Here is a 26,736-nt window from a genome sequence, read left to right as displayed (position 1 = left end):
AAGCCCCCGAATGAGATGCCGCTCCTCGTGACAGACCACTCATGGACGCAAACAGAGTCCACCGTTTTTATCAGCGTCCCCCTGAAAGGAGCCACGAAGGTGGACATTGTGTCGTCCGACGAGTACCTGAAGGTAGCATGGAGCTCAAGAAGTTTCTCAGTTACTTGATGAACCAAAAACGTTACATGCAAGGGCGTAGTGTTGGCATGGACGAAGGGGACGTGTCCCCACCAACATCGTGAAGTCATTGTTTTGTCCTCACCAATGTGATGTGATCACTTCATACCAAATCGTACCATGCCTATTAACTTGTACCTTTACCTCTTTTTAATGTTTTTTAAACCATATCAAAAGTTTTGTGTAAAAAGAGAGAGAGAGAGAGATACATGAGAGAGAGAGGGACAGAGAGAGAGAGAGAGAGAGAGAGAGAGAGAGAGAGAGAGAGAGAGAGAGAGAGAGAGAGAGAGAAAGACACAGACAAGGCAGAAACATAGACAGAGACACAGACAAAGACACAGTCTCAGACACAGACAGAGACAGAAAGAGAGAATGAAAGGAGGAAAGATGGGAGGAAGGAAGGAAGGAAGGAAGGAAGGAAGGAAGGAAGGAAGGAAGGAAGGAAGGAAGGAAGGAAGGAAGGAGAAAGACACAGACCAGGCAGAAACAGAGACACAGAAACATACAGAGACAGAAAGAGAGTAAGGGAGAATGAAAGGAGGAAGGAAGGATGGAAGGAATATAGGAAGAAAGGAAAGAGGAAAGAAGAGGGAAAGCAAAGAAGGAAGAAGGGTGAAAGCAAATAAGGAAGGAAGGAGGGCAGCAAGGAAGGAAGTGGGAAGGGAGGGTTGAAGGAAGGAATGTAGAAGGAAAGGAATGAAGGAAAGAAGGAAGGAAGGAAGGAAGGAGGAAAGAAGAGGGAAAGGAAAGAAGGAATAAGGGGAAAGCAAAAAAGGAAGGAAGGAGGGCAGCAAGGAAAGAAGGAAGTGGGAAGGGGGGGTTGAAGGAAGGAAGGAAGAAGGAAATTAATGAGGGAAAGAAGGAAGGAAGGAATGAAGTGGGAAGGGAAGGTTGAAGGAAGGAAGGAAGAAGGAAATGAATGAGGGAAAGAAGGAAGGAAGGAAGGAAGGAATGAAAGAAAGAAAGAAGGAAGTAAGGAAGGAAGGAAGGACAGACGGAAGGAAGGAAGGAAGGAAAGAAGCAAGTGAGACGGGAGGATGGAAGGAAAGAGGAATGGAACGAAGGAAAGAAGAAAGGATGAAAGTGGGAAGGAAGGAAGGAAGAAAGGATGGAAGGAAGGAGTAAAGGAATGAAGGAAATAGGGAAGGAAGCAAAGAAGGAAAGAAGGAAGGAAGGAAGGAAGTAAGAAAGGAAGTAAGAAAGGAATGAAGGAAGGAAGGAAGGAAGGAAGGAAGGAAGGAAGGAAGGAAGGAAGGAAGGAAGGAAGGAAGGAAGGAAGGGAGGAAGGAAGGAAGGAAGGAAGGAAGGAAGGAAGGAAGGAAGGAAGGAAGGAAGAAAGAAAGAAAGAAAGAAAGAAAGGAAGGAAGGAAGGAAGGAAGAAAGGAAGGAAGGAAGGAAGGAAGGAAGGAAGGAAGGAAGGAAGGGACCTTTCTTTCTTCAAACCTAAAACTATTTCACATAAATGTGTTTGTTTTTTCCAACAGGTTCATTTCCCTCCATTCCTGTTGGAAGTGTTTCCTCCCGAGCTTATCGATGATGACAAGAGCTCAGCAAAGATTGGAAACGGCGTGGCAGTCATCACTTTAGCCAAGCAGTCCAACAAACAATGGGAGCATTTGTCAAAAAACACATGTGAGACCCCTTACTTTTGGACCTTCCATCCATCCATTATCTACACCGCTTATCCTCAATAGGGTCGCGGGGGTGCTGGAGCCCATCCCAGCAATACTTTTGGACCTTTTATCATTCTTATCCATACAAACGAGCCAACTCAGACATTTAACCAATACACCAACAAACGATGCAATCAGTGATGGAAAATGAAGTTACGAAGCACTTGTAATTTCATTTTTTTACGAAATTTTCTATATTGAAAAATAAGGAGGAAATCTACGACTTTGTGTGCCAGAAGAGTCAAAAATATAAACATTCATATCCGTCAACTTTGAGTAACTAAAATGCGCAACGGTTAAGCTAAAAGTCATAGTTTTTAGCCCCCGATTTTTATTTTCATTTTTTTGGAGAAGATTGAGTTTTGAATCCTGTGGAAAAAAATGTCTAAATAGAGTAGGCCAAATTATATCCTCAAAGACTACCGACACAGCATGTTCACAAGGGGGCACTGAATAATACATCCAAAGTATGAATGAATAGAATAGAATAGAATATGCCTTTATTGTCATTTTACAACATGGGATATGCTGTGACAACGAAATTGGACGACTCCAGGTCCACATTTACAGTGAGGATAAGGAAACAAAGAGACAAAGGAACAATGAACTAACTGACTTTGTTGTAAGTAGGCTTTGTTTTCCTCCGTGGGGGGTGTGGGGTGTGGTTTGATGAGGGGGGTGGGTGGTGGCAGTCAAACAGAGTTGCCGGATACAACCGGAATGTTTGATCTTACATTACGCATAGTCCAGTGTTTTTCCGAATTGCTCAGTCCACAATTGAATGGATTTGGGAGTACAGTCCATAAACATGCCCGATGAAAGTCGCCGTCGACGATAAAGCTCCGTTGGGGTGTGCAAGCTGCTGTTTATTGATAGCAGCGGGCAGGAGATTTAGCAATGAATGAATGAATGAATGAAAACTTTATTCGAACATCGAAATAAAAACAGAACAAAAACAATAACTCAACAACAAAATAACGTTACATAATATGTTCGAAAAGGGGTAGTAAGAAGCAAAATGCTTATATTCCCTACCCCTTCATCTTCCCCACCACCACCGTTCCAAAGCTTGACTCCACACACAGACACACACATACTTTTCCTGGTGGTTCTCACCTTTGGGATTATGAATTCACTACAGCCCCTTGAATTATAATTTCCCTCTTTCCGAATGAATAGTTTACGGATGTTTTCTGGAACTATGTTTTTGTTGACCTTAAATAGCAGTTGTGCAGTGAAAAAGTTTGCTAAATCATCTAATTTTAATAATTTGGACTGCAGGAATAAAATATGAGTATGGTCTCGATATCCTACCCTGTGTATGGTTCTAATTGCACGTTTTTGGAGGATAAAAAGGGGCTGTAGTAAACTTTTGTAATTATTGCCGCAGACTTCTGCACAATATGGCAGAACTAGATAACAATATAATAGATACAATGAGAACATGAGAGGTAGGATCATTACGTTCGGGTTCGGTCCGGGCTTGTCGTTCGCTGACTTTTAATTTTTTAAATATCAACCTGTCATCGGAGTCTGTTTCTTTTACTTTGTGGAGGATCCGTGCGATAGATTACATCACCCTCTCGCGCAGCCCGATCATCAGACCTAGAGAAGCAAGTGCGCAGAAAAGGGACGGAGTCGGCCAAAATTAACTCTCCACTTCCCGAGTGTTGGCAAATGAAATATGAAATGTTGGGTTTGCGTCAGGCTCAGTCCCTCAAAGCAAGTTCATTGGTCGGCTCTGGCTTTAATACCCGAGCTGTTTTTTTTAGGTTCGATTTTACCTCTAATCCTAAGTGACGCAGTATACTTTTGTAAAAGGCAGACATAATTGTTTTATATTAACTAATTCACACAGAATTATGAGATTAAATAGTCAAAGCGGAGAGTCTTTGATATACTGTGTCACAATTTCCTTAAGAGAGAGTTCAAGGGAACAGCGATGACATCACAATGTATTCTCCTAAAGTCACAGCATGTTTAAAAGCAGGGAAATCTTCACAGTAGGCAGAAAAATCACTCGTTACATGAAAACTGTATGCATTTGCGAATGTGATCGTTATCAAATATTTTAGACGATATTTGTGTAAAATTCTTCATGTATCTTGATTGGTCCATCCAAACGCACTAACCAACTAAGAACACAGAAATAGTCAGATTTGTGAGAGATAATGGTTTATAAAGGACATACAATGAGTGATCCAGTATCTCAGATTTATGAAATGAGTGGTGTAATTTCCATTTGTTCCGAGTCTCTGGCGAGGAACATGTGAAAAGTACACAGGTTTCAAAAAATTGGTATACTGGATCGAGAATTGCAGAGTTGCAAAAAACTACTAAAGAATTGTTTACTCCAAAAATACCACGATAGAAATACGACAAAAATCTACAAATATACTTGTACTGAAATACTAAAAAACCCCAATACATAATACAATAATGTAAAAAAAAAATACTAAAGGAATATTACTACAAAAATACTACTGCAAGAGGTTTACAACAGAACAACTGCAAATGACACCTATAGGAATACTACAAAAATTATTCTATGAAAATATCACAAATATACTACAAAAATAAAACTACAGTAAAACTGTACTACAAAAATCCTACAGAAATACTACAGATATAAACAATACTAAAAAATTGTTTACTCCAAAAATACCACGATGGAAATACGACAAAAATCTACAAAAATACTACTAAAATACTGCTTTGGAAATACATCAAATATACTTTACTGAAATACTACAAAAAAACAATACATAATACAATAATGTAAAAAAAACTACTAGAGGAATATTACTACAAAAATACTACTACAAGAGGTTTACAACAGAACAACTGCAAATTACACCTATAGGAATACTACAAAAGTTATTCTATGGAAATATCACAAATATACTACAAAAATAAAACCACAGTAAAACTGTACTACAAAAATACTACAGAAATACTACAGATGTACAACAAACATTCTTATATGGAAATACTACAAAATACAACAGAGATACTAAAAAAAGAATATTACAGTAATACTATAAGAATTACTACCATCGTAAAACTACTGTTATAATACAAAAATACTACAGATATACAACAAAAAATCTACTTTCGAAATACAATTAAAGTACTACAGAAATACTAAAGGGGCAGCACGGCGGCGCAGTGGTTAGCGCTTGTGCGGCACATTTCATGTCATGGGAACCTCCTGCGTGGGTTTAAATCCAGCTCCAGACTTCCTGTGCGGAGTTTGTATGTTCTCCCCGTGCTTGCGTGGGTTTCCTCCCACGTTCCAAAAACATGCATTTCGGGTTAATTGGCCGGTCCAAATTGTCCCTAGGTGTGAATGAGCGAATGAGTTGTCTGTCCCTGTGTGCCCTGCGATTGGCTGGCGACCAGTTCAGGGTGTCCCCTGCCCACTGCCGGGAGATTGCTGGGATGGGCTCCAGCCCCCCCGCGACCCTAATGAGGATAAGCGGTACGGCTAATGAGATGAGATGAGAAATACTAAAGAAATACTACTTTGTAAATACGACATAGAAATTACTTCAGAAATAATACAAAAATAGTACAAAAATAAAACTACAGTAACACTAGAAAAAAACTACAGAACTTTAATAAAAATCCGACTTCAGAAACACCAAAAATAACCTACAGTAATACTTCAAAACTAAATAAGAATTGCAATTCAACAATTAACAATTGCTTAAAACAGGGAACATAATGTACTATTTTGCTGTAATTGTGGTTGTTCCAAAACCAATTTGATGAAAATAATCTATTTCAAAAGAAGTATAACATGTCACCTGCGGCCCCCGACTCCAAATAGTTGCCCACTCCTGGAGGAGAACATGGAATGAGTTCTAGTAGGTATGCAAATTAACAAGTACCGTAATTCCCGCTCTATAGGGCGCACCGGGTTATAGGGCGCACCCCCAAAAAATAGTTTTTTGTCCTTTATCTTCCATACATAAGGCGCATCGGATTATAAGGCGCTACAATGGGAACGTCGACAAAACAGTCAGATAGTTCAGTCCAACTTATTACCCCCTTAACATTCCCAAAGCTTGCAAAGAAGCAAATACGCGTCGTAGACACGTGCGGATGCGGTGTCCGTACAATGTCACTCAAATGCATCGTTCCAAATATCATTCGGAAGGTTAAAGTCTTGGGATTCAAGAAATGCCAACCATTCCTTAGTTTCCATTTTCTTTTTCGCTTGCAACTTTATTGTGCATAAGACAATAAACACTTGGAATTGAGTTTAATTTTAAAAAGACCCATCACAGAAACATCGATATCACTCTGAAACAAGATACTGGGAAAATATATAGCCGGAGTACCTCACCGAAGTCATTGCTTTCAATAATAATGTGCAACCATGGTCCTCTTATATCCGTGAGAGTAGTAAATCCAAGAGAGTAAAATATTTACAAATACAGAATAGTAAAACATGTTTTATCTATTCCTTCCTTCATTCATCTTTTTCGGCCAATTGCAGGCTTTGTTTTGCCCCTTTAGCCTATGCGAGCCTGTAAATGATAAAAAGGATCCGCCTCCTTTACCTCCGAATAACTTTAGCCAATAGTGATCGATTCAAATGATGATTGACACGTTGGCTGGGAAATGAAACGCCGCCATACATATCCCAGCATACACCGCGGACGACTTCGAAAATCTAGTCGGCGGCTGCTTGCCTTAGTTGCAAGACTTTGCGACTTAATATTGATCCATATATAAGGCGCACTGTATTATAAGGCGCATGGTCAGCTTTTGAAAAAATTAAAGGCTTTTAGGTGCGCCTTATAGTGCGGAAAATACGGTAATAGGGGCCCCAAATCGGATTTTGCTTAGGGCCCCATGAAGGCTTGGCCCGGTCCTGCAAAACAAGTCAAGTCATGTTTATTTGTATAGCCCTTTATCACAAGGAGTCTCAAAGGGCTGCACAGACCACAGATTATTGCAAAGCACAGACTCTTATTACAAAAACCCCTGATCTAAAACCTACATGAGGGCAAGGAAAAACTCAAAAACTCTTTCATCAAAACCCAGCCATATTGATTTAAACACTAAGCAAAAATACATCGAATAAATGTGCCTCACGTTCTGATTGGCCGAAAACAAGGTTGAAAGTTCAAAGGCGCTTAATACTTCCTTACGGTACTGTAATTGAAGAATAGAAGTTGGAAAACACAACTCCAGTTCATTGTCCTTGTTTTCTTTTCTTGTCTTTCAGATGATAAAGAAACAAAAAAAGAAATCAGACAGAGAGCCCTGTCCAAAATGCAAGAGAAGCTTGCTGCCGAGGCCAAAGAAAAATCGGAGAAAAGGCATAATGAGAAGAAATATGCTCTGAAGACAATGATGAGTGTAAGAAATTTTTGGATTCTTCAAAGAACATGTTCATATTTTCCACTAGTCTAAACACCACGTACTTGTATATCAATGGCGAAAAAAGAGTGTAAATTGTTGGGAATTAAATATCAAAATGTACCGTTTACCAAATTCTCCGAATTAGTTATCTGACTCCATTAACCAAACACAATCTACATTCACCCAACAATTTATACGCGCTCGTCTCTTGACGGAAGAGATGAACAGGAAAGCCGACATTTCCACACGGGGGCAGATTTAATTTCATTAATCATTTAACTAAGTGTACTCCATCGAAAACGGTGTCATTGGAGTCTCTGGGAAGCCCTCTCTGAAGTCCTTTAGCTCTCTCTTCTTGGCCCACGTCTCTCTGCAAGATGGCGTCTCGGCTCCTCCCATGGGCGTGCCAATGAAGCCCCCTGGGCTTTACCATCTCAGAGAAGAGCGCCGCGATGTCTGGAACACTCAAAACAACACCGAGCGTTTCTTCGTGATCAGGGCCTTGTTCTCAAAACATCGCCTGCTGTCCTCCGTCAGAGTCCTGTTATCAAAATTCCCTGGTCAAAATATTCTGCATTTGGAACAGCGTGACCTGTCATTGAACTTAAGCCTACTCGGTGAAAATCTTCACTGCACTCAATAAATGGCGGTGCTTGGCTTCGGCAACATCCAGTGGTCATATTTAAAACTGCAGCTCCTTAAGGTTTATTTTTCTCTTGTGCTTCTCTCCGCATCGTCTCGTGGGCCTCATAAAATGATGTCGCGGGTCACATTTGGCCCACGGACTACATAATGAGTTAATAAGCAAAACCCACCTGTTACCTAGATGGTAGGGCGCCCGCTTTGAGACTGGGAGGTCGCTGGTTCGCGCCTCGGCCGAGTCATACCTAAGACTTATAACATTGGTAAAAATGGCGGCGCCCTCTGTTGGCTGCGGCTGCATCGGCTCGCTACAACGGGTCAGATGTATCGACATTTCGTTCTGTGTACATTGTTACAAAGAATGACAATACAAAGGAAATTATTATTATTATTATTATTATTATTTGGCGGGCATTTTGTGTTCACTTCAAGCGATGATTGCGTTGATGTTGCACATCCACTTTTCTTTACCAGATCGAAAGTGAAGAACGAGAACGAATCCAGAAAATGAAAGATGCCGAGCGAGAAAGAACCACGGCGGAACTGGAAGCGTGGCAGCTAAAGGAGAAAAAGAAAGCCGAGGAAGAAGCGCGAATCAAACTCCAAAGTCACACCAAACATTCCGATACATTAAGAAGTGTCAAACACAATGCAGAGAAGAAATGGGGAGCTGGTGGGAGTAAGGCCATATTTGGTGAGTGAAGTCAAAGTACCTTATTTCCTTGGGTATTTGTAATTGTGGTCTTAAAAAATGGGCAAAGCACACCCCGTTTGTATTTCAATGTAATTGGCGGGTCCAAATTGTCCCTACGTGTGAAGGAGCGAGTGTCGGTCGTACTATCGCCCCCTGCCATGAGGCAAGAGAATTACATGCCTCATGCATCTACAGACGCTCAACACAGGGCGTGGAATTTAACTGGCTTGTTGTCGTCATACAGTCGCACAATTCAATTCAGTGCAAAGTATAAACAAATTCAAAAGATTAAAAACATAAAAAAGAATATATGAACTCATTAAATGCCAGATGGGTTTTTTTCGATGGTAAAACCCGGTGCCAGCCAATTTTTGTCATTTGGACTCACATACCTGTCGCACTCCAGGGTTCCATGCCCTTACAAACTGTCGTATTTTCCCTTACAAAATAAAAAATAATCTTACACCGTATTTTTTTCAAACGTGTTTATTTATGTAGTTTAACATGTTATATTGTACGTGTGTTTCGTTATATCATATATATTGTTAATTAACATTTGGTTGTGAGATCCTGAGCCGGTGTCCTAACAAGAGACGGACTTCCTTACACTACACAACTCGAACTCGTTTGACTTGATTGATTTGTCGTTTCGTGATAGTTGGTGTATGCCGGATGGTACCCATAATTGACAAATTTACGTTTTTCCGTACAGATTTTCTTGTACGTCGTATACGTCTTAAAATGCATAATAAAAACCAAATGAGCAAAACAATATCCAACAAAACCCCAATGAAAATAAAACAATGGTGAAATTAATTTCCTGAATGTTGAACAAATGAAGGGGCAGCACGGTTGCGCAGTGGTTAGCGCGTGTGCGGTACAGTTCTTAGGTCTTGGGAACCTCCTGTGTGGGTTCAAATCCAGCTACCGGACTTACTGTGCGGAGTTTGTATGTTCTCCCCGTGCTTGGGTGGGTTTCCTCCGGGCACATTCCAAAGACATGCATTTCAGGTGGTTTGGCTGGTCCAAATTGTCCCTAGGTGTGAATGAGCGAGCGAGTTGTCTGTCTCTGTGTGCCCTGCGATTGGCTGGCAACCAGTTCAGGGTGTCCCCTGCCCACTGCCCGATGATTGCCGGGATGGGCTCCAGCACCCCCGCGACCCTACTGAGGATAAGCGGTGCAGCTAATGAGATGAGAGATGAGATGAGATGAACAAATGAAACCATGAAATTATTTAGTTTGAACCTTCCTGCCCAAAATTGCAAAGGTTCTTTTTTTCTAATAAGAGAAAGTCTTTTCTAAAAAATAAGGCATTCCCGAGAGTGATTGTTTTTGTTGATCTAAGTAAGTAGTTCTAGATAGTACCCTCGTGTTTTTTTTTCTCTTTCAGATGAAACGAGTCTCCGTGAAGCAGAGAAGAAGAAAAAGCGAATGGAGCTTCCTGCTCCAAGAGTCCCGGGAAACATTCAAGTCTCGTTCACTCCTCGAGTTTTCCCGACAGCTCTAAGAGAGTCACGAGTTGAGGAGGAAGAAGAGGTATCATTTTATTTCAGCGAGGGATTTTAAAAAAAAAGGAAAGGCGAATGCGGCGGAGAATTTGGGAATTTACGACCGCTGAAAGTTACTAGCACAAAAAGAAAGTTTCCTGTTATAACGCTAGTCGATTTTGGGAGATTCCCTTGTGCACAAAAAACGCTCATTCTCAAGAACCAGCAAACATGGTCTTAAATCTGAAACAGTCCTCTTACTTGTTGTTGTGGACGTGCAACGTGTCAGCCAGGTAGGAGAAAAAAAGAGCGGCTATCGCTCAGCCAATTCTCTTTATATGGACCAGTGATGCTCGACCAAATCATGCCTCTATGGGCTAGCCTTAGATATCGGATACTCGCAGTATCAGGTGACGGTGTTTGAAATTGCTAAACTTGTTAGAAAGCCAAAGAAGTGAGAAATTTGCGGAATGTTCTGTACTTGAGAATGTCCCTCCATTCGACAAACAGCAAGAACATTATTTTATCAATACAATCCTTAGATGTTTTAATTACATTAAAAACTTCATGTTATCATATTTCATCATGGTGCATAGTGAATTAGTATGACCGGTACTGTCCAAAAGGGGACGCAGTTGTTCTATCCATTCCAAAGTGAGTTATTTGAAACAATGGGCAAGTCATTTTTGTGCTGGGCTTATTTGCTCTACACTGACATACTGTTGTGTCACGCTCGAATTCCAGTTGATTGACTATAAAGTTGCTTAGTATAGAAAGTTTAAATGAGTTAAAAGTTAACTGGAGAGTGAGAGAAATCAATGCTATTATAATTTAGTAGAATAATTGATTATTTTTTTAATATCAATTAATTTTGTGCATAATATTACATTATTATTGGTGATATACCAATTAAAGAGCTCCCAAAACAAATTTTTCCCCAATTTTTCTCTTGAGGTTTTTCTTTGTTCTTTTTGGTTAGTTGTTTTGCTTCATTCTTTATTTTTTTATTTTTTTCTGTCTTTGTCTCTTTAATCCTAGCTTTTTACTTCTTTCTTCTTGCTTATTCTTCTTTGGTCCTTTACTTTCCTTTCTATATTTGTATTGTTTTTTATTTTATTTTTTCCTTTTTTACTTTTTTTACATTTATGTTAGGTCTGTATTATGAGTGTCAATCTCTACAAAATCGCTGGTTCAATGTTTTTTACATGTGTAGGTTGTTCTGGTGGATTGATGGATGGATGGATGGATGGAGGGATGGAGGGATGGATGGGTGATTTGGGTTTGTTGGTTGTTCAGTTGTTTGGTTGATTGATTGATTGATGTATGGATAGATGGATGGAGGGATAGAGGAATGGAGGAGGAATGGGTGATTTGGGTAGGTTGGTTGTTCGGTTGTTTGTTTGGTTGGTTTGTTGTCTGGTTGATTGATGGATGGATGGATGGATGGATGGATGATTTGGGTTTGTTGGTTGTTCAGTTGTTTGATTGATTGATTGATGGATGGATGGATAGATGGATGGAGGAATGGAGGGATGAATGGGTGATTTGGGTAAGTTGGTTGTTCGGTTTGTTTGGTTGGTTTGTTGTCTGGTTGATTGATTGATGGATGGATGGATGGAGGGAGGGAGGGAGGGAGGGATGGATGGATGGATGGATGGAGGGATGGATGGGTGATTTGGGTACGTTGGTTGTTCAGTTGTTTGGTTGATCGATTGATTGATTGATGGATGGATAGATGGATAGAGGAATGGAGGATGAATGGGTGATTTGGGTAGGTTGGTTGTTTGGTTGTTTGTTTGGTTGGTTTGTTGTCTGGTTGATTGATTGATTGATTGATTGATGGATGGATGGATGGATGGATGGATGGATGGATGATGATTTGGGTTTGATGGTTGTTCAGTTGTTTGGTTGATTGATTGATTGATTGATGGATGGATGGATGGATAGATGGATAGATGGATGGAGTGATGGAGGAATGGAGGATGAATGGGTGATTTTGGGTTTGATGGTTGTTCAGTTGTTTGGTTGATTGATTGATGGATGGATGGATGGATAGATGGATAGATGGATGGAGTGATGGAGGAATGGAGGATGAATGGGTGATTTGGGTAAGTTGGTTGTTCGGTTGTTTGTTTGTTTGGTTTGTTGTCTGGTTGATTGATTGATTGGTGGATGGATGGATGGATGGATGATTTGGGTTTGTTGGTTGTTCAGTTGTTTGATTGATTGATGGATGGAGGGATGGATGAATGGGTGATTTGCGTTAATTGGTTATTTGGTTGGTTTGTTGTTTGTTTGATTGATTGATTAATTGAATGATTGATTGACATTTCTATTTTTTTCACTCTGATCATCCAAATACAAGGTTACAATGAAATTAAAATCAACGACTTTATGATTCAATTGAGAAATTTGTAGTTGAAATGCTAAACGGCCGGCACATCTGAAGTCTAAACGCAGCATCTTACTTTTGTCTTAAATGCACTAAAGAAAGAATGGAAAATTTCACCCAGCCCTTTTGCTACTCTGCTTATCACAGTGGCTGAAAAAACAAGCGGAAGCAAGACGTGTGCGCAATGCCGATTTTCAAGAGCTGAACGACTTGAGGGAGGACGAGAGGAATCCCGACTGGTTGAAGGAGAAAGGGAAGTAAGTTGAGTCTAATATCATCATTAAATCTGACTTGTAGTGAGAAACTACAAAACAATGTGTTCTCTTTTCCCCCTTAAGCAAATGTTTTGCATCTGGAAACTACATGGGTGCCCTGAATGCCTACAATCTGGCCATCAGACTCAACAGAAAGATCCCAGCTTTGTTTTCAAACAGGGCTGCATGTCATCTCAAGTTACGCAACTTTCACAAAGCCATTGAGGACTCCTCTCAGGTCAGAATTCTTGCAATGTTATAAGGATGACTACCGTAAATTCCGGACTGTAAGCCGCTACTTTTTTCCCAAACGTTCAACCCTGCGGCTTATTATGTGGCCAATTTATGTAATTTCTCTAACAGCCGCCAGCGGCGCTCCAGTTCAAGGCACATGACGCAGCTTACAAGCTAAACGCAATCGAGCAGTCCAATAAAGAAGGAAACAGAGCTACTGCTCGCAAACTTTTCCTTGCTAGCGTGTTTTTGAATAAGGGAGCGTGGGAGGAAGTATATATGACAAAGTCTCTTTCCCACACCAAAGGAGGACAACTTTGGTGACGTCAGTTATAAGGAGAAAGATGAGGATGGTTCACCGTGCTTATTAAAAGTACGGTATGGTTTTCTTAACAGGCCTGTGAACTGTATTGAGAGCGTGTTCTTAGTAGCGTTTTGCTACCCTTCACAGGCACGGTTTGGGATGAAAGTTATAATATTATTGTTATTAAAGCTTTGAAAACTCTCTCGGTGTACCGTCTTACTTTGTAAATATGTGTAACCATGTATAATATGTATTTGCAACTGTATATTTTTGTAATGTATTTATTTGTATTTATTTTGGACACTTATTCTGATAAGTCTTGCACTGACCAATTCAAAAGAAGGGGCGTAACAGACGCAGGGGATGACGGGAAGTGGGGACCGGTAAAGGTGAATGTTTGTGGACACGGCAGACAATAGTGGATATATATTTTTCCCACCCTTACCTTTGGAAATATACACTTTTTTTCCTTGGATTACTTTCAACGGGACCCGGACTTGCAGGTCTGCATCAAATCTTAAGTACCGGTATCATTTTCCGTTATTCTACCGGCTGTGGCTTTTGAACTGTGTACTTTATGACCAGTTAAAATCGCGGGACTCAAAGTAGGGTTTGGGTCCATTTTGTGATTGTGTTATATGTTTTAACGTGGGCGCATGCGGCCTATATACTGGTGCGGCTTGTGTAAGTACATAAGCGGTTATCCCCTTAAAATGTGGTGGGTGCGGCTTATAATCGGGTGCGCTCTATAGTCCAGAATTTACGGTAATTGGGTACGATTTTAGTAGCTTTAAGGTTAGTCAATAAAAGACCAGAACCCCCAAATCTCATGTACGGTCTTGTGCTTTTAACAGAAAGACAAAAACTAGTTACAATTACTAGTTACTTCATTCAAAAGTAATTCAGTTACGCCCAGATTATCGACACCCAAAAGTAGCTTGTCACGCTGAAATGATTACGTATGTACTCGCATAGAACTCGATCCCCTGAAACTGCTTTAAAATAGCCAGATAATTAAAAAAAAGAAGAAAACGTGTTAACCAACCTGTGGAAGCAGAAAACTTTTTTCAATTTTCTTGGCTTTTGCAATCTTGAGAGCTTGCAAACAAACACTTAGCTGAGACACTGCATATCCATTTTGTCTCTGGGATTTAAACCACTTGAATATCTTCTAAAGTACTAATACATTTCTATTTAAAAAGAATATTTTTGGACCCCAGTGGTTTCTTTTTTGCAGAGTTTCACCTGCTTTTGAAAAAAACTCTTTCACAAGGTCATGATTACTGCTCTCTCATTTGGCGCCAGCCGCTTCGGGCTACCTGATTGGTTCCCTGTCCCTTTTTAAGCCCAGTCCTTTTACTCTCCGGTTGTCAGTCCGTCAGCAAACCTCAGTTATTACAAGGAGAGCATTTTGACTCTGACTTCCATCGGTTCCACTTTTTGCACCCATTTTTCCACCCGTCTGTTCCTGATTTCCCCGTTTGTCTCCGGCTATGACCTAATTTTGATCCCAACCACGTTTGCTCTCCTGTCCTGGCTTACGACCTGTTTTTTTTTTTTTATCCCGATCACGTTTTTGCTCTCTGGATAGCAGTCGAACAGGCCAGTTCATTTTAGATGGAAATGAAAAGTTTCGGCAATAAAAAGAGCTAACCAGGACTGGCAAAAGTGCTCTCTGCCGCTCCCTGCTCGCAGCAATATGCAATGAAAAATGATGGATTGCAGCCGCAAGAGTACAGTTAATTTTGGGTGGACAAAAGGGCAGAAGACCCACCAGACCCAACACAAATCTTGCACTTTTCCATTTCATATTTGTGCGTGTTGAATTTGTTTAAAATGTCTGAATATCTACTCGAAAGAAGCATTTTGGATTTCATTAAAAACGTAGTTTATTGTGAATGGAAGGGGATATTATGACTTGAAGTGGGGTTTTGCTGGTCAATTTGTTTAAGAAAAAAAAAGAGTACATATTACTATCTCTGGTTTAAACTGCCTTTCATTCAATATATTTGATCATTTCAATTTGTTTTCTTGATTTGGGTAGTGTAAATAAGACCGGTTGAGATCCACTGCCGTATACAGTGGAACCTCTGTTTTCGAACGCCTCTCAGTTCGAACAAATCGGAGTCCGACCAAAAATTTCGAGAGCTTTTAATATAGGTGTACGAAGTGTTTTAGCCCCTAATTATGCCTCCGAAGAAAGTCAGTGCAAGCAGCAAAGTTGCTACAGGTGAAAAAAGAAAAGTAGTGCGTACAACTATTGCATTTAAGAAAGAAATAATAGCCAAATATGAAGGAGGTGTGCGAGCGCCTTCTGCTGACCACCACAAAGGTAAGAAATCCTATTCGTAAGATTACGATAACGCGAACGTACGATTAGCTGGGGTTAGCTTTAAGTTTACGTTAAACATTCAGGGTGTTGAAACGGAGCCCCATTTCCAATGAACCGTTGTGGAGACCCGGGTGCTAAATGACTTGTAAACGACCTGATTTTTTAATTTTTACACGTTCATGTTAGTGTAATCTTTCGTACGGAAGATTACGATAACGCGAACGTACGATTAGCCTGGGTTAGCTTTATGTTTACGTTAAACATTCAAGGTAAACATTCAGGGTGTTGGAACGGATTAAAACGATTTACATTATTTTTAATGGGAAAAATGATTTCGGTGATCGAACAAATCGGTTTTCGAACAGGGTTCTGGAACGGATTATGGTCGAGAACCGAGGTTCCACTGTACTACGATATAATTCAACAAAATCTAAAGACACAAACCTCTTGATTAGATATCCGTGTTTATAGTTAGATGCCAATCTTTTCCCTAATAAGATTAAAAATAACCAATCTCAGACTGATTTTATTCCTCTTTTTTTTAAATGTATTCGATTTCCCTCTGTAGGCCCTTGAGCTGCTGACCCCTGCCGTTCCAGCCAATGCGGTTGCCCGGGGGAGAGCTCACGTGCGTCGAGGCACTGCTTTTTGCCAGCTGCAGCTCTACGCCGAAGGTTTGACGACGCACTCATATTTCAAAGCACATAAATTAACCCGCTCGATAAACGGCGGAGACTCATTGGAATGAAAAAAAGGAAAAGGGCATAAAGTGGAGGAATGTGATGTAGTCTAGTGGTCAGTGGTAGGGACCAGGCCGCACTTAAAGAAATAAAAAATGCCTAATTTTTATTTTTTGCCTATAGCTTATATAACGCGCAAATAAACTAAAGATTGTAGGTGCCTGTCCTAAAGGAAATTTTACGTTAGTATATTACCGTATTCAAACAATGATTGAAGCTCCAAGGCTCCATGCCCTTACAAACTGTCGTATTTTCCCTTACAAAATACAAAATAATCTTACACCAAATGTGTTTTTTTATGTAGTTTAACATGTTATATTGTACATGTGTTTCGTTATATCATATATATTGTGGATGAACATTTTGTTGTGAGAGTTGCTCGACATGAATGAGGTTTATTATAAAAAAGTTCAAAAATGAAGTCGCTTGGACGTTCACTGTAGAAGGAAAAAATAAATGCAAATATGATTAAGTAGAATAATACATTTTCTTATTCAAATTATGAATTCGTTTTCTGCATTCAATTATTGTTGGTAATATACTGATTAAAAGGGATAACCACAAACCCGTCTTTTTTCATTTTCTCCTTTTATACTTCCTTTTTTTCATAACTTCTTTATACAACATAATCATTCGTAATATAATGCATCAAAGCAAGTGAGCCGTTTGAGAGCCGTCTCTCTTTAATGAGTTGAGCCGAATAAGCTGGGCCTCTAAAAAGAGACGGACTTCCTTGCGCTACACAACTACCACGGAATGATGCATGATGGGAAATCCCCAGGCGGTAGACGCATCCACACAGTAGCATCAAGCTGCCTGTTTCGTTTGCAGCGGGGGAAAAAACCGATACAGAGATAAAGGCTACTGCGGCAAACTCGTTTGACTTGATTGATTTGCCGTTTCGTGATAGTCGGTGTTTCTACCGGATGGTACCCATATTGGACAAATTTGCGTTTTTCCGCACAGATTTTCTTGTAAGTCGTACACGTCTTAAAATGCCTAATAAACGTACTTTGTAAGGCAAAAACGTACAGGTTGACAGGTACGGATCAGTCGAAAAACGGGAATCAAGCTTGGATTGTAGCAGTGAGAGCGCCGAGTCCCAACCACTAGACCCCGAGTGAGATATTTACCACAGAAAAAAGCATTTGATCCTATTTTAAGTCAAGTCATGTTTATTTTGGACGCCATTAATCATAAGGAGTCTCAAGGGGCTGCACAGACCACAGATTTTTGCAAACTACAGACTATTATTGCACCTTATCTAAAACCTACATGAGGGCAAGGAAAAACTCAAAAACCCCAGCATGAGTATTATTATAATTATTGTTATTTTGACTTTCATTATTCTTATTATTATAATAACAGCAATACCTAATCAAAAATCGTCATCCAAAAACCGGTAACTACATCTGTTTTGGGGTATTTATACCAAATCACGTTATTACATCTTTAAAAACGCTACTAGCTTTATTATTTTATACAATTTTCTAAAGATCCCACAAGAGAGCAGCAAAATTCTACTTATTTCTAAATAGAACTCTTCAGGGTGTTACTATGGTAGAAGGCCACACGATGGTGGCAGAGTGCTATTTCCAATAGATGTTTTCTGAAGTAAATGCAGAAGAATTGCTGCTCCCGGGATGATAGTTTGAGGCCCCTGCCTTAATATGAAAGTTGAAGGGACAGTGTGTGTTATTTTCCCACTAGATTCTACTGCTACTCAGAGTACTCGAAGCACAACAGAAGAAGACAGAATACGGACACTCAACGTGACCAAAACCTTTGATAAGAAGAAAAATACGGAAAAAAAGAAAACAAACATGAAAAAAAGAGAAACAAAGAGTAAAAAAGAAAAAAAATGAAAAGAAATAAAGAAAATTGCTGTTTTTGTCTTTTTTCCTTTAATTCATTTTCTTTCTTTTCATGTTTCTTTCTTTTTCTCGATTTTTTTCTTTCCTCAACTTTTTATTCCCGTTTTCCTTTGTTGCCTTATTTTTATTTCTGCTTCACTATTTTCTATTCCTTTTAAAAATATATATTTTTCCCTTCTTCTTTGTCTTTCTTTGAGGAAATCGGCATAAAAATTGCTCTCTTTCAGTCTTTGTAGTTTGTAGTCTTCCTTGGACTTATTTTCTGTTGCGCTACACATAACAGCGACATCTAGTGGACAATTATAAAACACTGTCCCTTTAAGAACAGCGGAATGTTTTTATAAGCGCTGTTTTTGTAGTGAACCTCATTCGGCCCAACCTCACACAGGTCTTAGCTTCTAACTCAATTGAGTTTGAGATCCCTGAAATTAAGAAAAGTCACAAAACAAGAAAGTGACACTACCTTACTTCGATTTTATTTCGTTCAGTGAGATTAAAAATAGGTTATTAATGAAATGGGAAATCGTCACAAATCACAGGATATATAGATATATTCACTTCTTTAACAATGTGTCACCATGTATGTCATTACATGAAAATACCGTAAATTCCGGACTATAGAGCGCCGGACTATAGAGCGCACCTGATTATAAGCCGCACCCACCACATTTTAAGAGAATATCCGCTTTTGTTCTTACACAAGCCGCACCTGTATGTAAGCCGCATGCGCCCACATTAGAACATGTAACACAATCACAAATTTAGCCCAAACCCTGCTTTGAGTGCCGCGATTTTAACTGAACATAAAGTACACAGTTTATAAATCACAGCTGGCAAAGTGAACGAAAAATGATACCGGTGCTTAAGATTTGATGCAGACCTGCAGAGTCCGGGTCCCGTTTAAAGTAATCCAAGGAAAAAAAGTGTATATTTCCAAAGGTAAGGGCGGGAAAATATATATCCACTATTGTCTGCCGTGTCCACAAACACTCACCTTTACCGGTCCCCACTTCCCGTCATCCCCCGCGTCTGTTACGCCCCTTCTTTTTAATTGGTCAGTGCAAGACTTATCAGAATAAGTGTCCAAAATGCATACAAATAAATACATTACAAAAATATACAGTTGCAAATACATATTACACATGGTTACACATATTTACAAAGAAAGACGGTACTCCGAGAGAGTTTTCAAAGCTTTAATAATAATATCATAACTTTCATCCCAATCCGTGCCTGTGAAGGGTAGCAAAACGCTACTAACAACACGCTCGCAATACAGTCAATGGGTCTGTAAAAAAAAAAACATACCATACATGTAGAAACCATGGTAAACCGTTCTCATATTCCTCCCTATAATTGACGTCATCAAAGTTGTCCTCCTTTAGTGTGGGAGTCTTTGTCATATGGACGTCGTCCCACGCTCCCTCATTCAAAAACACGCTAGCAACACGCTCGCAAGGTAAAATTTGCTCGATTGCGTTTAGCTTGTAAGCTGCGTCATGTGCCTTGAACTCGAGCGCCGCCAGCGGCTGTTAGAAAAATTACATAAATTGGCCGCATCACTGAATAAGCCGCAGTGTTGTACGTTTGGGAAAAAAGTAGCGGCTTATAGTCTGGAATTTACGGTGGATAAATTTGAAAGATTTTATCAAAAATGGTGAAGAAAATTGATTATATGAATTCATAAAAAATATTAAAATGTCTTTGCTCTTTTCACCATCGAGACTCTGTTACTGTAGTTGGGTTTTTTTTCTGTTTTTTTTTTTTTAAATCTCCACCATGAACTCCATTGCCTCTTCCCCCAGGACTTCAAGAATACCAAACTGCTTTGAAGATTGACCCGAAAAATGAAGCACTCCAGGCAGACACACAAAAAATTAGGGACATTATACAAGGCAGTGCAGAAGAACCTGTTGCAAAGTGAAGGCAAGTCAAGTCATGGTTATTTGTACAGACAACAGACTATTATTACAGCATCCCCTGATCTAAAACCCACATGAGGGCAAGGGAAATCTCAAAACTTGAGGAAAATGAAGAAACCTTGAGAAGGGACCGCACATGAGGTAATCCGCCTTCCAGGATGACCAGGCTGCAACGGATGTTGCTATAACCCAGTTGTAGCTTTTTTTAGTTCCCAATGTTTCAAACATTCGCAACGTTGTTGCCGTTTTTAGATAGATAGATAGATAGATAGATAGATAGATAGATAGATAGATGGATGGATGGATGGATGGATGGATGGATGGATGGATGGATGGATGGATGGATGGATGGATGGATGGATGGATGGATGGATGGATGGATGGATGGATGGATGGATGGATGGATGGATGGATGGATGGATGGATGGATGGATGGATAGATAGATAGATTGAAGAAAAACACCATTCTGGCTGTTTTTAGTGAGGGAAAGCTTTCAAAAATCAATTGCTGATTATAAATTAAAATATTCACAAGGTTTCTTCATTTTCCTCAAGATTTTGAGTTTTTCCTTGCCCTCATAAAGATTTTAGATAAGGGGGCAGTGTAATAATAGTCTGTAGTCTGTAATAGTCTGTACAGCTCTTTGAAACGTCTTGTGATCTTCTGGAAGGGGGATTTCCTCATGTGCGGTCCCTTCTCGAGGTTTCTTATTTTCCTCATGTTGAGGTTTTTGAGTTTTCCTTGCCCTCATGTAGGTTTAAGATCAGGGGATGGTGTAATACTAGTCTGTAGTCTGTAATAATCTGAGGTATGTGCAGCCCTTTGTCATGTCCTGCATGGTTGTCATGGCGCCCAGCTGGCCCCGCCCCTTGACACCGGCTGACCTGAATTTTCCAGATTACTCCTTTGGGTACTTAAACGCGCCTTTTGGAACTGCCCGTTGCGAGATCATTGTTTAACCTTGTTGAAAACCTGTTCATGCCTGTTTGATCTGAGTAATGCCTAGATTGTAATTTTGCCTGCCTTTGAGCCTGCTTTGTTTTGTTTTTGGTCCGTTTGTGTGTTGGACAACTTTTCTTTCTCAATTAAAGTGACAGATCGTCTATGAGTTCCAACTTCCTGCTTCCCGGTCCGTTTCGTGACACCCTTTGAGACTTCTTGTGATTAAGGGCTATACAAAAAAACATGACTTGACTTGACTAGTTGTCACGGATAGTATAGCTTTTTTTCTGACCCATTGAAATTCCTGTTCCTTGAGCTCACCCATGAGGCGTTACGAAATCCTCATAGTGGATTTCGGAGAGGCTCTCTTGTTCCTCGCAAATCCAATCCTGCCCGAGAAGCAAAATCTCACTTGAGGACCTTGACCACACACCCTGCCCTCTGTCCCTATGCAAAATTGAAACCTATAAAGACTTCGCAACGCCGCGTTTCTTCTTCTACTCTTTCATCCCGCTGCCGATTTACTGTTTCTCTAATCTTCTAATCAAATGTGTGCGAAAACTCCGCCAATCGTTGCAAATCCAAAGAACGGGGTCATTAAGAAGCTGTGATTTGTAGCGGGCCTGCATTGTGACAGCCACTCAATGACTTCTTAGAGCGTTTGATAAGGTAAACAAACCAAAGCCGGAAGGCGTTATTACAAAAGATTCATGCGCGGGGCCTTGGAACTGCAGTGCTGCTGCTGGGAATTGACTGCCGTGCTTCTAGTTTGCGATCCTTTATCCTCATGCGCTTCTACAGGAGAGACATTTTAATTTGAGTTTTTTTTCTATTACAAAGCAGAACTCAGAAACAAAAAATGGGCATGTGAAATGGAGGACCGATCCTGCCATTTGTAGAAATAAATGGATCCATAAAAAGTGCTTGTAAAACAAAATGAAGTGTAATAAACACAAAAAAATCACTTAATACTTAAATATATGACATCAATTCAATACCTATCTACCCTGGTCATATCTCTTGAGAGGGGTGACCGACAGCAGGACAAACACATACAAAAACAAAGAAAATGAAAAAGGGAAAAAGTTGCAAAAAACACACACAAACATGTTTGGACCATGGCCAACCCAAATGCCCAAACACCCAAACAAGTTAAGCACCTCGGTACCCAAGTTGGTCATGCTTTCGTCCCTCCAGATGAAACGGGACACAAGAAAACAGCCATGCCACTCAGGCCAGGGTGACGCTACATACTCTTCTGTTTGACAGCAGGGCCCGACAGCTTTCACTGGTTTACCCCTGCTGCATCATACAGGTGTCCTGCCCATCCCTTAGAACACGTCTAAACATCCCACTATCCTTTCACAACACCTCTCCACTCATTCCTATCACCAACAAGAGTTCTTTCCTGCAGTGCACTCATAACTCTATCCATCCACGTCAATGTCTTGGTCTCCTTCCATTGACTTCTGCTCTGTAGATCCTCTTCAACATTCGCTCATCCAACCTCTCCATGTGTCCAAACCAACCGAGTACTCTCTTATCCACATGCTTGCTCAGTTCCAATACTACTCCAGTTCTGTCTCTCACAATTTCATTTCTCAATCTATCCAATCTTGTCACTCCAAACATACTCCTCAAACAATTCATCTCAAAAACATTTAATTTCCTTCTCAAATCTGCGTTCAGGCTCCAAGTCTCTGCACCATACAACACAGTCAGCACAATCACACTATCATACAGTCCCCTCTTAACATCCATGCTCATACTCTTGGTTTCAGCCTACCGTAATATATTACCACATCGTACATCTGATTTTTTTATTTATTTTTGGCGAATATTTTGTTGTTTCCTTTTGTTCATTAATGGCTGATGTTGTTTTTTCTGCTGTGCCTAAATAAAAATCCCCAAACATACAAAACAAGCAAACAGGCACATCTATTTTACTGTTAATGCTTTAGTGATACCATGTAATTGAGTGCATGAGGTAAATGAATGAATGTTGAATGGATGCTTGTTACAGGGAACACCGCCCCAGGCACGTCTTGACATTATTCATTTATTTTAATGTTATTTCATCCACCCATCCATCCATTAGCTGCGCCGCTTATCCTCAGTAGGGTCGCGGGGGTGCTGGAGCCCATCCCAGCTATCTCCGGGCAGTGGGCAGGGGACACAGAGACAGACAACTCACTCATCCACACCTAGGGACAATTTGGACTGGCCAATTAACATGACAAGCACGTTTTTGGAATGTGGGAGGAAACCAGAGTGCCCGGAGGAAACCCACGCAAGCACGGGAAGAACATGCAAACTCCGCACAGGAAGGCTGGTAGCTGGATTTGAACTCAAGACCTCAGATCTGTGCCACGCACGCGCTAACCACTGCGTCGCCGTGCCGCCATGTTATTTAATCTCATCTCATCTCATTAGCTGCACCGCTTATCCTCAGTAGTGTCGCGGGGGTGCTGGAGCCCATCCCAGCAATCATCGGGCAGTGGGCAGGGGACACCCTGAACTGGTTGCCAGCCAGTCACAGGGCACACAGAGACAGACAACTCACTCGCTTATTCACACCTAGGGACAATTTGGACCGGCCAATTAACCTGACAAGCATGTTTTTGGAATGTGGGAGGAAACCGGAGTGCCCGGAGGAAACCCACGCAAGCACGGGAAGAACATGCAAACTCCGCACAGTAAGGCTGGTAGCTGGATTTGAACCCATGACCTCAGATCTGTGCCAGGCACGCGCTAACCACTGCGCCGCCGTGCCGCCATGTTATCTCATTTATATGTTAATATTTGTTTGCTATTGCTGTCTCGTTTTGTTGCACTTTAATAATTTGGCACTTTTCCAAAATGTTTGCACTTGTTGTCATGTTTTTGTGATCAGGCACCGGGGCAGCCCTGGGGTCCTGAAAGAGAGAGGAAGAAACAAATGAGGACTGAAACATAGGGGAAAGAGACAAATGTTTAGAAAGTCGATGCAAACGAAAAGGAATAAAACACTTTCAACCAATGCACACCAGACTTATCACTGTCCCCCTTGCAGTGCGCAACACTTTCCCATTATGCCCGATTTAAAAAAAAACTCATCGCAAACTAAATCAAACTGCGCCACAGTTCAGTCCCATCTCCACCGTCAATCCGAAAACTCGAGCGATTGATCCTAATTGATCTTTGCTCCCCTAACCTTTCGCTCTCATCTTTTCTTGCTTCCTTTCCCTCCTCCTTCCTTCCTCTGCTGGTCTGCTCAGCTGAAAAACCACTAAAGGTAAATGAGTTCCTAATGAGCCTGCAGCCCCTGTACAAAAGCCAATTGGACACGCAACCCTCTGCCTAATGAGCTGAAAAACGCTCTGTGTGCGCCCAACACCGTCAATGCGTGTGTGCAAAACGTCTGTATTTTGCTCGTTTCGTCACAGTTCTTGTGTGGTGGCTCTGAACACGCTAACACCAGCTAGCGTATGTTGGCATTATACGGTTAATGTGTTCGCTAAATACGCTGTTCTTGTCACAAGCCAGAAACAGAGACAGGACCCAGTAGCGTTTGTTTACTCAGTTTTATTGATAAAGAGAGCAGTGTTCTCGTTTGCCCGTGTCCCTGCGTCCTAGACGCATCATTTTTGCTGGGGACGCATCGTCTCAAATCAACGTGCGTCCCCGCGACGCAACTTTTTAGACACAAAATTGTCATTATTACCAGATTACCTTTTTTTTTTAACAAAAGATTTACCGCACTCCAAACTTATGGTCAGGCAGATCCGCCATTGTTGTTTTGGTCTCGCGGTTCGAGTTGTCGTCTGCACGTGGATCTCGGCAAACGAGATCTCGTTGGTCCGTCTCTTTTTAGAGAACCGGATTTTTCGGCTCAACTCATTAAAGAGAGCCGGCTCTCAAACGGCTCACTTGCTTTGATGCATCTCATCTCATCTCATGAGCTGCACCGCTTATCCTCAGTAGGGTCGCGGGGGTGCTGGAGCCCATCCCAGCAATCATCGGGCAGTGGGCAGGGGACACCCTGAACTGGTTGGATGATATATTATCGCTGTGGTGTGGATGTAAAAAATCTAACATGTATCGAATATCCCAAACAACAAATAAAAGCACTATACTCTCTATGTGCCCTGCGATTGGCTGGCAACCGGTTCAGGGTGTCCCCTGCCCACTGCCCGAAGATAGCTGGGATGGGCTCCAGCACGCCCGCGACCCTACTGAGGATAAGTGCTGCAGATAATGGATGGATGGATGGAATACAGTACTATTGCACTACTGTTCCGAAAAAAAGATGAAAACAATTATTTCAGTACACCACTATTTTACTTTAGATAACATTTTGTTGCCATCAGGTGGACAATATTGAAAAAATGTGGCATAAAAACACTTTTACTTTCTTTCAGCATGTTGAGAAGTTCAACTTTGTTGGCGATAGAAAGCATCTTCTTCTGTCCTTTAGCACTTTTGTGGTTCCAGACCAATGTTCCCTCTAATTTTCTACAGGTCTGAGCGTTCACACAAAGTCAGTGAGCAACGCTTGAAACAACAGTGAGCAACAGCAATACCAAGTGTGGCAACTAAGTCATTAAACATGTTCAAAACTCTATATCAAGTTACATTTTGCTGAGTTTCCGGCAATGCAATTTTTTTTTCTCTTTTGAATGAATTGACTAATGTACGATTGCAAAGGTTGCAGGGCCTTCAAACGTCATCTGTTTTTACAATTCTTTCACAAGATTTCCATTTCTTTTATTCCTGGCATCTTTTGTCATATAATACTAACATTTTGGGGGGCTTATTTAGTCGATTGCACGATACAGAACTGTATTTAATCACATTTGTTGTGGAGGTACAATGTTGGCAACAAGATTGACTTGGTATGATTGGAAACACAATTTTTTTCTTCTTTTTCCCTGTTTTTTTTCTATGTTTTTTAATTCCCTAAAAAAAATCTCATTGTGTTTATTTTTTCCTTGCTGTTACTTTTTTCTTTGTGTTCTCTACTTACTTTTTTCCTTTGTTTCTTTCTTGCCTTTTTTTCTGTTTTTTTCTGAATTTTTCCTACTTTTTTCTCTTCCTTTTGTTTCTATTTTTCTCAGCTTTTCACTGCTTTTTCATTTTGGTATTTTTTTTCTTTTTTGTTCTATTCGACCTTCCTTTAAGTCATTTTGTGCATAGTTTTACATAATATTTGGTCATATAGGGATGAAAGAAGCAAAAACAACCTGAAGAGCCGTTTAGGACCCGAAAGAGCCGGTTCATTTTAGTGAGATGAGCCGAGGTTGGGTAGGGTTACTTTAACTTGATTACTTTCAATTACTTTTGGATTACTCTAATACCAAATATGCTAATAAGAGACAAAAAAAACTAAATATGAATAAAATTACTAAATTTTGTGCAGTCTTGGGGAGTAACAGAACACATGGAACGGCAAAAATGATTTATTTTATTTTCTGTCGCATTTTATGTTAGTTTTGCCGGAGATCAAAGAGATCAAAGCCAGGAGAGAAAGCTTACCACGTGTTGTGAGTCATCATTTTATTCATATTTGTTTTTTTTGTCTTTTATTAGCATATTTGGTATTGGAGTAATCCAAAAGTAATTGAAAGTAATCAAGTTAAAGTAACCCTACCCAACCCTGTCTACAAGGGACATCTCTAATTCAGCACCTGCCTTATCTCCTTCTCCCCCAAA

At 40.5% G+C, this 26,736-nt stretch overlaps 1 protein-coding gene across 2 annotated transcripts; it reads left to right on the top strand.

Annotated features, from left to right (window-relative positions):
* The first annotated feature begins 6 nt into the window (after positions 1–6).
* Positions 7–22,012, top strand: dnaaf4 (dynein axonemal assembly factor 4). Of its 2 annotated transcripts, XM_088339237.1 has the most exons (9): positions 7–132; positions 1,662–1,809; positions 7,090–7,223; positions 8,343–8,562; positions 9,954–10,099; positions 12,590–12,699; positions 12,781–12,934; positions 16,135–16,240; positions 19,986–22,012. In XM_088339237.1, exons 1-9 carry the CDS (start codon positions 16–18, stop codon positions 20,102–20,104), a joined length of 1,254 nt encoding a protein of 417 aa, XP_088195363.1. In that variant the 5' UTR covers positions 7–15; the 3' UTR covers positions 20,105–22,012. The 2 variants fall into 2 exon arrangements, with proteins under 2 accessions (XP_088195363.1, XP_088195364.1); XM_088339238.1 differs by lacking the exon at positions 16,135–16,240 and having other exon boundaries at positions 19,986–20,156.
* The last annotated feature ends 4,724 nt before the right edge of the window (positions 22,013–26,736 follow it).

The sequence above is a fragment of the Urocampus carinirostris genome, chromosome 7 (assembly GCF_059441175.1).
Source record: "Urocampus carinirostris isolate Australia breed hairy pipefish chromosome 7, RoL_Ucar_1.0, whole genome shotgun sequence".
Taxonomy (NCBI): domain Eukaryota; kingdom Metazoa; phylum Chordata; class Actinopteri; order Syngnathiformes; family Syngnathidae; genus Urocampus; species Urocampus carinirostris.
The sequence above is the reverse complement of the archived record's forward strand: the minus strand, read 5'-3'. Positions and strand labels throughout refer to the sequence as shown.